Source organism: Staurois parvus, unplaced genomic scaffold, assembly GCF_062004578.1.
Source record: "Staurois parvus isolate SC_StPar_1 unplaced genomic scaffold, SC_StPar_1.0 ptg000031l, whole genome shotgun sequence".
In the NCBI taxonomy this organism is placed as follows: Eukaryota; Metazoa; Chordata; class Amphibia; order Anura; family Ranidae; genus Staurois; species Staurois parvus.
The window spans coordinates 9,861,097-9,873,370 of NW_028317827.1; the positions used below are offsets into that span (position 1 = coordinate 9,861,097).

Here is a 12,274-nt window from a genome sequence, read left to right on the forward strand (position 1 = left end):
ATGCAGGGTTTTGAGTCTTCTATCTTCCTCAGGGCAGAGTGGGAGGGCCCTTCTTCTGTTGCAAATATTGCTTTCTGGATGATGTGGACAATTCCTATTGCTCTCTAGCAGTAGGGTCCACTTAGGCTCCAGATGACTACAGAAGTAGGATGAAGTCTAAAAAGGGGACTGGTCAGCAATGGGCACAGAAAGCTTTGCTGGATCACTGTCCTCTTCTCGTGGTAAGGGATAGATGAGGTCAGACAACATACAATAATAAAGTTGATGGGTCTTTGTGGAAAAAAAATGTGAATGGGTAGGAGAAAAAGGTGGGGGCACAACATTTGCTCAGAAATGGGCTTTAAGGATAGGGAGGTCCCCTTAAAGGCAATGCCTTCCAAAAGTTAATTCGCTTTTTACAATAATTCATAGACAATTCATATGTGAACAATGTCTAGATCACATTCCGCTTGAATAAAGTTATTGCAAAGTCCATTTTAGAAAAATAAAATGTCACTATTAATCACCATCATCACCATCATTACTTTTATGACATAATAAACTTTAGAAGATTTTTAATCGTATCTTTCCCTGTCAGTCTTTGGACTACTGTCATATAACTATCCATCCAAATATCTAGCTATACTTGGACATAGTGTAGAATGGACTTTGATTTTGTTAAAATTCTAAAACAAAAATCTCCGAACAATTGAATTTCTATTATTTTATTCAGCAGGGATAACATTGCATTTACAGAGTATCACCAAACTTTATTCATAACAATTTTCTACAAGTTGCATATTTGGGCTCATGTCATTTTTTTGTGTATTTTAGGTACATTTTTCCATGCGTTAAAAAACATGCAAACATACAGACAGTGCACCTAATACACACAAAAATGCATAAAAACCTTCTAATGTGCAGCCCAATTCTAGCCAACCTTTTGGATAGAGCGGGTAAATGTTATGCTTGAGAAGATTGTTCTGCTGTCTGTGTCCCCAAGACAAAATGTCTCTTGCTGTTCCGACACCTGTCACCTGAATAGGAAGTAAGGTGATAGCTCCCTTATGGGGACACAGATAGCAATTCAAATCTAATAGAGCTCCTAAATGTTACCTATTAGACTATGTGTGTGCCTGCTGCATGGGTACCAGTCGTAGGATTTCCCCTGATTCCCTGTTCTGTCTGACATCACTCAAAAAGATAGGAAGTGGGGAGATTCTCCTAACTGGGGACAAACACATCCATAAAAAAAGTTTAAATGTATGCACACCCTAATAATGATCTTTTTGTGTTTTCTCCTTCTTGGTCTGGTAAATGAAAGTGATTGTTATATCGTTTCAATAACTGCAAAAAACATCTTTTTATTCCCCCAGAAATCCAGAGAACTCAACTTTCTGAGCTCTCTGCAGTGTTATCAGCCCTGCCTGGTTTACCTCTGTGGACTACAGAACACCTTCCCAGCTATATTGTGGAGTGAGCAGGCCTGGATGACAGTCCTGCTTTAACCATCTGCCAACCACCAGCCAGCATTTTACTGCAGATGGGCGGCTCATACAGGCACAATCAGGTACATATACATTTACAGTGTCTTCCAAGTTCAAGGCATGTGCTATAAAGAGAGAACAATCTGTTTTGCAGGGAGAAGAAACAAACCAATATTTAGTAAAAAGCAGTACACATTACATACTTTAACCACTTGCCCTCCTGGGGATTTAGCCCCATTCCTGACCAGGCCATTTTTTGCGTTACAGCACTGCATTACTTTAACTGAAAATTGCGCGGTCATGCAACGCTGCACCCAAATTAAATTGATGTCCTTTTTTCCCACATATTGAGCTTTCTTTTGGTGGTATTTGATCGCCTGTGCGGTTTTTTTTTTGCTCTTTAGAAAAAAAAAGACTGACATATTTGAGAAAATTATTTTTATACTTTTTGCTATTAAACGTGTCCAGTAAAAAAATTGAAAAATTGAAATTTTGTCATAAATTTAGGCCAAAATGTATACTGCTACACGTCTTTGCTAAAAGAAATCCCAATACTTGTAAATTAAATGGTTTGCATGAAAGTTTTAGCGCTTACAAATAGAGGTATAGATACTGTAATTTTTTCATTTTTAACATTTTTACTAGTAATGGTGGTGATCAGTGTCTTATAGCGGGACTTCTGACACTGAGAGGTAACTGACTTGGTGTCACTGACATCCCCAGTGACACCAATACATTGATCAATACTAAAAAAAAAAGCACTGACACTGTACTAATGGCACCGGGCATGAAGTGGTTAACATGAGGGGCGATCAAAGGGTTAACTGAGTGCTGTTTTACTTGTGTCTGTGCTTCACTGTAATCACACTGCATTGGATGGACAACCAAAGCAGTGTGCATGAGCTGACAGGGAGGAGAACTGTATTGTTTACATACAGTTCTACTCTGTCAAGGTCCTACCTTTTCCCTGAGGTTATGTTACTCCATGTGCTGGCGTCCATCTTGGATTCTGCTGTGCATGGTGGGAATCCTTTTTATGCCTTCAGGTCTCTGAGGTCCACCCCCCAGAGGGGCGTGGCTGATGACATATAAGCCTGTGGCCCGCACATGCTCTTTGCACTTGTGTCTTGTGTCTTGTTGTTACAATTACTCTGTTCTGACTCTCGTGACTCTCCTGGTATTCTGATTTGGCTTGTGACTTGACTATTCTTTGTATTCTCCTTTGATCTGACCCTCTGTTGCTGAACCCGGCTCGTGACCTGTGATTCTCGTCTGCTGTCCTGTACTGTTTTGTCCTGTTGTTGTTGACCCCGGCCTGTCTGACTACTCTTTTGTCTCTTCCACCAGCTACACGCCATTGGCGGCGGCCATTACCGCAGCTGAGGTGTCTCGGGGGCCGCGACCTGGTTCCTGGCTGCGTCAAGTCCATCCCCACCATCAGGGGCCCTGGTGAAGGGCAGCCTGGGACTTAGACTCCGCGCCTTGAGGGACTTCGGTCTGTGGGTGGTGGTTGTCGTCAGCCAGTGCGTTACATTGTTAGGCCTGCCTGTCCGTTCCTCGGCTCCTGCCCTGACATACTCCCTGTCGGAGATGCTTGGCAATCACCGGGCGCCAGCGAGTAATCACCGGCCGGGACCCGTGATTGACAGCCGCGGCTGTGCCCCCTACCCGGAAATGCAAAATCACATATATATACGTGATTTTGCGCACCCGTGCCACCCTGTAGCAGTATATCTGCTATAGGGCGGTCAGGAAGCAGTGGTTCTAAAGTCTCAAGTTTTTTTACCTTCATGCATTCTATGCATGAAGGTAAAAAACTTTCCATGTGCAACAGCCCCCACAGCCCTCCCCCAGTCCTTACCTGAGCCCCATCTGATCCAGGGATGTTCTCGACAGCCTCTACTGTCTGGGGACTCTTCCTCCTCTTTGGCTGAGACAGCAGTGGGAGCCCATTGGCTTCTGCTGCTGTCAATCACAGCCAGATTTCCAATGAGAAGAGAGTGGGGTGTGGGGCAAAGCCGCGGTCTATGTGTCTTATGGATCCATAGAGCAGCAGCTGGGGGACGAGCACACTGTGGTGCCCCCAGGGCAAGCAGCTTTCCCTGGGGGCACTACTCAGGGGTGAGGAGCCAGTAATGCTGGCAGGTGCTCGAATAGAAAAGGATCCATTGCACAGAGCAGGCAAGTATAGATGTGTTTGTTATTTAAAATATAAAAAAAAAACAAAGCTTTAGTGTCAGTGTATTACTTGTTATGCTCACAGTTAACCCTTTGATCACCTCTAGATGTTAACCCCTTCCCTGCCAGTGGCATTAGTACAACAACAGTGGTGTTGATTTATGAAAATTGGTGCAAAATCTGATGCAGCTGTGCATGGTAACCAATCAGCTCCTAACTTGCTCATTTAAGCTTTGACAATAAAACCTGGAAACTGATTGGTTTCTATGCAGAGCTACTAGACCATATTGTGCACAATGCAGTTTTAGTAAATCAACCCCATTGCATAGTATTATCACTGATCACTGTGTTAGTGTCATTGATGATGTTAGTGTCAATCAGTCAGTTAGTGTACCCCCAGCCAGCGTCAGTTAGTGTCCAGTTGACCCCTGCACTATTACAGTCCCACTAGAAGACGCTGATCATCACCAAGTATTTAAAAAAATAAAATTCCAGTATATACTATAGTTTGTAGACATTAAAACTTTCACACAAACGAACCAATATACACTTATACAGTGCTAAATAGTAAAAAATGGCCTGGTCATGACAAGGGGGTAAAACCTTACAGAGCTCAAGTGAATAAATACAGTATGGTGAGTGAGCATTGTCACCTAAGACAGATACGTATGTGTTACTATCAGGATCATCAGGTGAAAATGAAGGAAAAATAACTTAAAACTAGGAAACAAATATAGCCGCCACATCTGAGGACTAGCGAGCTGCTGTATATTACATTTTGTTCTTGGCTTTAGATGTACTTTAACTCTTGCACGCTCTATTCAAAATGAAAAACAAGTTTTGGCTGGAGTCAACTTTAAAATGAATGAAAAGGTACATTTTAATAAAGTACAGCAGTTTGAACAGTTCCTTAGAAATTGTCATCCAAAGTATCTGTTGTACAACTCAATATAAACAAGTCTTAATTACAATAGCAATGAACATTTCTAAATAATTGTGGCATTGAATTTTTATTAGATATAAATAGGAGATACAGTGAGCGGTAACATTCAACCAGATTTCACTCTTTAGCATTTTTTTGCAGTCAATACCCAAAAAGTGATATTTTATTACAGTATATGTTAAGGTTACCTGGCATGGTATTGTAATATTCCCAGATTGATTGACTGTATCCAGCATCTTGTTGAAAAGCAAAGAATCATCAGTAGTCAAGAAATATTTTATTAGTACATAGTGCCACTATTCTGACACTATTTCTGGCTGAAGTTGATGCATGCCATCATTGCTGACCTCTCCTTCAAAACTGCTAGCTGCCTGGCTGTCTTCCACACTTTGCCTTCAATATGCAGATGTGTTGATTTTACTCATAGCAAGCTTGTTCTTCAGGTCAGCGATTCACACGGTATTAAAGTTAGAGGCAGCCAGGCAGGTAGCATTTTCATAAGGAGGTCAGCATATTTCCCTCAGTGAGGATCTCCTTCAAAAGCTATGTCTACCCTGTACAATATCTTAGGTTTGGATGGTCAATGGGAAGATGAAGCAAACTTAAAATTGTCCAGTGTTTTGGAGGAAGACATCCTGTTCTTAGGAATTCATTATCCAGGTTTGGGCCAAACAAGAGAATGTGAATCTGAACCTTCAAAATAATTTTGATCAGCTGGTGGGCAAAGGGAGAACACACTTTTTGCTTGTAATTATTACTATAAATTAATTAAAGAGAAATGTATTAAATACATGACTTCAGTCTTGATAGTCCATTGCTTCTCATTCATGTGTGATGTACACAAATAAAAGAGACTAAAATGTATTAAACATATTTCAAGGTAGAGAAAAACATCTTTTCAAGAAACGAGTCATATGGGTATATATATGCTTTGTTCCAGATCCTGAGATTGCATGGTTCTTGTCTGTATACCACTGCAAATAAAAGAAGACAAAGAGCATTATATGAAACATCATGTAGTATACTATCACATCCTCTCCTGGTATTTCTACAGTTCTCCTGGAGGTGTCCTCTTTTTATGGACATATGTTTGTAATAGGTCATGGTTATAAACATCTGGATGTTAAAAAGACGTCAAAGTCCTAAAAGATTTGTGCCATGGTCTTTACAGTTTTTTTGTTTCCCATTCACGTAATAAACCGAACCCCATTATAGTCTGTTGTCCAGCACAGAGTAGACTGCAGTGGACCTCAATGTAGAAAGTGGTTTAGACCAATATTCTAAAACCATCACTATTGCACACCCCTTGCTCCAAAGATGTCACATCTTGGCAAAGTAATAGACAGCACAGCTGGCAGGCTTTTTCTTATACCAACTATGCATTTCAGGAAAGGGTTGGTCACTTTAGAATACTTCAAGTGCTAAGAACTTAAAGTAGCAAGAAAGACTAAATATTCCTCCCTTTCTCTTCCCCATGGCCATTCATGCTTTTGATCACAAATCGCAGTTTAAATACTATATATACATATATTTTTTTTTGGGGGGGGGGTTTGTTTATTTATTTAATTTTTTATCAAATGATGTGCAGCAAAGGATTACAGACAACATTCCAAGAGCAAATTTCAGTTCAAGCAAGTTAGACATGTCTAAAAGAATCTTGACCACGTGAATTACATTCATGTCACGTCTGTCCACTCGAGACTCTTACAGGAATATAAGGTTCATCTACCAAACCATACTATCGGATGTAGTAGATGTCTCAAGTTGTTAATGCAGATTGAAATTTTGACCCTTAATTTCCCCCTATACCTCAAAGTTTTAATAGGTACAGTAAAACAAAAAACCTGTGAGTTGTAACCAACACTGTGTTATAGTACACGTACAATTGACCATGACGTAATGCGCAGATTAGAGCTAAGGTAGATGCAGACCAGAAGTGATGCAATAGTAAGTGGGTACCAGTATTCTTGTGTGTTTTTATTGCGATTTTACAGTATTTTCACTGTGAGTGCAATTTTAATAAAATAAGCTTCTGCATTTTAAATAATTACACTATGGGAGGATTTTCTATTTTCTTCTTTTAATAGGATGAAGGCAAATATTGCTGCCTGAATACAAAGAAGGTTTAAAGAGACCACACCCCTTATTGTCTGGAGACATTGTGGTTTACATCAAGAGAGACCCTAGTGGACAGGAGGCTTTGGTGTTTCCAGTCCAAGAGCTGGGAGAACCTGGTGGCTTCATATATATGTGATATATTATCTTATATCTGAGGTGAGAGTTCTAGGGGCACAGTGGTGGCATGTGTGGCACATGTATATGAGCAGATTGTGTGTTTTACTACCAGGGTGGGGAATCAGTACCACGGAAGACTGATGCTGAGTTGCCTCATAAATAGTGCTCAGCATAAATGAGTACACCCCTTTTGAAAAGTAAAATTTTAATCAATATCTCAATGAACACAAGAACAATTTCCAAAATTTTGGCAAAACTGAGAGACTGACAACACTTTTATAGAACATTTGTTTAGCTCATTACATGAAAATAAGGTTAATAATATAACTTAGATTACAAAATATTCAGTTTTACTCAAATTAGTTGATGCAAAAATGAATACACCCCACAACAAAAACTACTACATATAGTATTTTGTATAAACGGCATGATTTGTAAGGACAGCACCAAGTCTTCTAGGCATGGAATGAACAAGCTGGCGACATATTGCATCATCTATCTTTTTCCATTCTTCAAGAATGACCTCTTTTAGAGCCTGGATGCTGGATGGAGAGTGATGCTCAACTTGTCTCTTCAGAATTCTCCATAGATGTTCAATTGGGTTCAGACCAGGAGACATACTTGGCCACTGAATCACTTGTACTCTGTTCTTTTTCAGAAATGCAACAGTGGCCTTAGATGTGTGTTTTGGATCATTGTCATGTTGGAAAAGTGCACGACAACCAATGGCATGGAGTGATGGTAGTATCTTCTTTTTCAATATAGAGCAGTACATCTGTGAATTCATGATACCATCAATGAAATACAAGTCCCTGACATTAACAGTACTCATGCAGCCCCACAGAAGGACACTGCCACCACCATGTTTCACTGTAGGCACCATACATTTTTCTTTGTACTCTTCACCTTTGTGATGCCATACAGGTTTGAAGCCATCAGTTCCAAAAACATTTATCATGGTCTAGTCACTCCAGAGTACAGAGTCCCAGTAGTCTTCTTTTTCAGCAAGGGCTCTGGCAAATTCTAGGTGGGCTTTTTTGTGCATGGGCCTTAGGAGAGGCTTCCTCCATGGACAACACCCATGCATGCCATTCCTCTGCAGTGTACCCCATATTATGTCACGGGAAACAATCACCCCAGTTTGACTTTCTACTTCTTTAGCTAACTTCAGTGAACTTGCATGGTGATTTCTTCAACCCTTCTCATCAGAAGATGCTCCTGTTGAGGTGGTAACTTCTGTGGATGGCCTGGACATCTCTCTGAGATGGTTGCAGTTCCATCTTTGTTAAATTTTGTATCACTTTTGCTACAGTATTCTGACTGATAAGTACAGCTTTGCTGATCTTGTAGCCTTCACCTTTCTTGTGTAAAGAAATTATTTTCTTTCTCAGGCCTTGTGACATTTCTCTTCTATGTAGTGCCATTGCTGACACCATGAACTGGGGAGGGGTTTTCTTTGTTAAGTAACACCCTTCTATAATCAACTGTCTGCCTGCAACCTGTTTAAGGAATAATTAGACTCACCTGTAGTTGAATTCTTGTTAATTGGGATTTTTCCTAAGACTTTCATTGGGGTGTATTCATTTTTGCGACATGGTGTTGAATGAAATTGTTAGGAAAAATACTTTTTTGTGTGCAAATTTTTCAAATCTTGTTTGCAATCAATGGCCCACATTCGTGGGAGTATTTTAAAGTATAGTGTTCCATAGAAAATGTTGATTCTGAAAGGAAAGTAAAGGTTTTCTGACAAATCTGTTGGGATGTACTCATTTATACTGAGCACTAGACATACAGTCAGGTCCATAAATATTGGGACATCGACTCAATTCTAACAATTTTGGCTCTTTACACCACCACAATGGATTTGAAATGAACCGAACAAGATGTGCTTTAACTGCAGACTGTCAGCTTTAATTTGAGGGTATTTACATCCAAATCAGGTGAACGGTGTAGGAATTACAACAGTTTGCATATGTGCCTCCCACTTGTTAAGGGACCAAAAGTAATGGGACAATTGGCTTCTCAGCTGTTCCATGGCCAGGTGTGTGTTATTCCCTCATTATCCCAATTACAATGAGCAGATAAAAGGTCCAGAGTTCATTTCAAGTGTGCTATTTGCATTTGGAATCTGTTGCTGTCAACTCTCAAAATGAGATCCAAAGAGCTGTCACTATCAGTGAAGCAAGCCATCATTAGGCTGAAAAAACAAAAAAACCCATCAGAGAGATAGCAAAAACATTAGGCGTGGCCAAAACAACTGTTTGGAACATTCTTAAAAAGAAGGAACGCACCGGTGAGCTCAGCAACACCAAAAGACCCGGAAGACCACGGAAAACAACTGTGGTGGATGACCAAAGAATTCTTTCCCTGGTAAAGAAAACACCCTTCACAACAGTTGGCCAGATCAAGAACACTCTCCAGGAGGTAGGTGTATTTGTGTCAAAGTCAATAATCAAGAGAAGACTTCACCAGAGTGAATACAGAGGGTTCACCACAAGATGTAAACCATTGGTGACCCTCAAAAACAGGAAGGCCAGATTAGAGTTTGCCAAACGACATCTAAAAAAGCCTTCACAGTTCTGGAACAACATCCTATGGACAGATGAGACCAAGATCAACTTGTACCAGAGTGATGGGAAGAGAAGAGTATGGAGAAGGAAAGGAACTGCTCATGATCCTAAGCATACCACCTCATCAGTGAAGCATGGTGGTGGTAGTGTCATGGCATGGGCATGTATGGCTGCCAATGGAACTGCTTCTCTTGTATTTATTGATGATGTGACTGCTGACAAAAGCAGCAGGATGAATTCTGAAGTGTTTCGGGAATATTATCTGCTCATATTCAGCCAAATGCTTCAGAACTCATTGGACGCCGCTTCACAGTGCAGATGGACAATGGCCCAAAGCATACTGCAAAAGCTACCAAAGAGTTTTTTAAGGGAAAGAAGTGGAATGTTATGCAATGGCCAAGTCAATCACCTGACCTGAATCCGATTGAGCATGCATTTCACTTGCTGAAGACAAAACTGAAGGGAAAATGCCCCAAGAACAAGCAGGAACTGAAGACAGTTGCAGTAGAGGCCTGGCAGAGCATCACCAGGGATGAAACCCAGCATCTGGTGATGTCTATGCGTTCCAGACTTCGGGCTGTAATTGACTACAAAGGATTTGCAACCAAGTATTAAAAAGTGAAAGTTTGATTTATAATTATTATTCTGTCCCATTACTTTTGGTCCCTTAACAAGTGGGAGGAACATATGCAAACTGTTGTAATTCCTACACCGTTCACCTGATTTGGATGTAAAAACCCTCAAATTAAAGCTGACAGTCTGCAGTTAAAGCACATCTTGTTCGTTTCATTTCAAATCCATTGTGGTAGTGTATAGAGCCAAAAATGTTAGAATTGTGTCTATGTCCCAATATTTATGGACCTGACTGTATATGTATATATACTGTATTATTTTTCAATACATTATTGGTATTAGGCATTTGTATGAGCACCTATTTCATCTTAATAATTGTACTATCATTTTAGTGTTTTTGATTGGTTTTGTTAGTTTTTTAATTGTGTATCCACATCAGAAATGCACCATGCAAGGTTTATTGTACATTATTATTGGGGCTTGTTACTGCTACCACAGGAGTTACACTTTTTATCGTTTATAACACCGTTCTATAGCATCAACTTCGTATCAGTAAAAATTCCATATATTGGTGACTACCAAAAGTGAATTAAAACAAGTTAAAAAAGGAAGGGAAAACAGAGAGGGGGGAATTGGAGAGAGTATCGATTAGAGGGAGAAAAGATTTGTTAAAATAAGAGCCACAGTAGGAGGCAGGGAGGGGGGGAAATAAATACCTTTTTTTAGTAGGTTTTACATATTATTACATGACCGCAAAGCTTTGGCTCCTCTCTGTAATGCGGGGGATCAACAATGGGGATAAATTAAATAGAGGAATGATGTCACCCACTGCCATTCACTGTTATATCCATTGTTGAGGTGAAGAAGAGTCTGTTACTACAAGCTGCAGCAGTGCCAGAAGAGAGGAAGACTCGGGGCTTTGTGGTCACATGATCATATGATGTAACAAAACACTGCAAAGGGTATTTACATTTTGTCAAGATAAACAAAACCAGTGCTCAAATCTTCATGCTAACTGGGGGTACTGTTACTGTCATTCTCTGAGGTGCAGCCCTTGTAAGATCGGGAAATCTTGGTACTGATAAAGGAAAGCATTTCGTGCATTACCGTGGTATAAAATGAATTTAATAAAAAGCATAAAAGGGCATACTCACAAACTAAAGGAGATATAAAACAGAGACAAAGAGCCAGTGGTAACACAGTCCCAGATAACGGGGGACTCTAGATGTAGTCACTTACGCATTTTGGGAGACCCACTCCCTTCTTCAGAGCTCGGAAGAAGGGAGTGTGCCTTACGAAACGCATCAGAGCTCTGAAGAACGGAGTGCATCTCCCAAAACACATCAGCTAACTATATCTAGGGTCCCCCGTTATCTGGGATTGTTATCACTGGCTCTTTGTCTCTGTTTTATATCTCCTTTGGTTTGTGAGTATGCACTTTTATGCTTTTTATTAATTTGTTTTTTACCACGGTAACAGAGATTTGTGATAAAAGTCATGAAGGGCTGTGGGGAAAATAGAAAGGTAATATTTGAATGCCAGTTTGTTATTTAGCTTCCTTTTAGCCTCTTGCCACCCATGTAATGCATATGTGTGGCAGTGAAGAAGGTGAGCTTTACCACCCACATGCTGCACATATGTGTCCATGGTTGGCAGTGGATCCTGTGCTGAGAGCACACTCATTGTGTGCTACCAGCACAGAGACCAAACTGTCAAAGAAAGATCCCAGTCTCTAGTGATGATTGGGAGCCAGCAGGACCAACTCCCAATCATGTGAACACTTACAACAACCAATTACAGTGGTTACATGATCAGGCAGACAGTGATAAGCTTAGCAAGGTTCTTCTTTTCTTTTGCCTTTAAGCTTCCACCACCTACTGCAATGAAGGTTTGAAAGGACATTCTAGATCTTTGTCTAAATCCCAACACCAGTCAACATTTTTTTTTGCTTAAATGTTGGACAGAATGAAAAAGGAGTGGAACCCCTGACAAAATTTTATTTTTGGTGTCCCCATTGGGGACATTTTTTCTCACTCTCTCTTTCTCTTTCAGTCTATGTCCACAAATAGGAGATTTATTTTCTCTTTTTCGGCTTAGTGACCACTGTTAGGGAAAATCTAAAAATAAGTTGTTACCAGAACATAAACAGAAGGTACATCTTCCAATGGTTCTGCTGAAAACAGTCTAAGAGGCCATTTCCTTCACTTCGGAGAAATTTCCTTTTATGTCTTATTGTGTCTACAGGGAAGGACCTGAAGGGAAATCTCCACAATGGGATGCAGATGGCAACGCCACCTAACATGATTTTA

At 40.3% G+C, this 12,274-nt stretch overlaps 1 protein-coding gene across 1 annotated transcript in view; it reads right to left on the bottom strand.

Moving 5' to 3' along the window:
* Positions 1-688: 688 nt before the first annotated feature.
* Positions 689-12,274, bottom strand: part of LOC149470805 (prolyl endopeptidase FAP-like) — a 166,851-nt gene continuing 155,265 nt past the window's right edge. Inside the window, exon 26 of the mRNA XM_089660049.1 lies at positions 689-5,561. Within this exon, the coding sequence (XP_089516175.1) occupies positions 5,463-5,561 (99 nt within the window). The 3' untranslated portion in view covers positions 689-5,462. The remainder of the gene's footprint in view (positions 5,562-12,274) is intronic.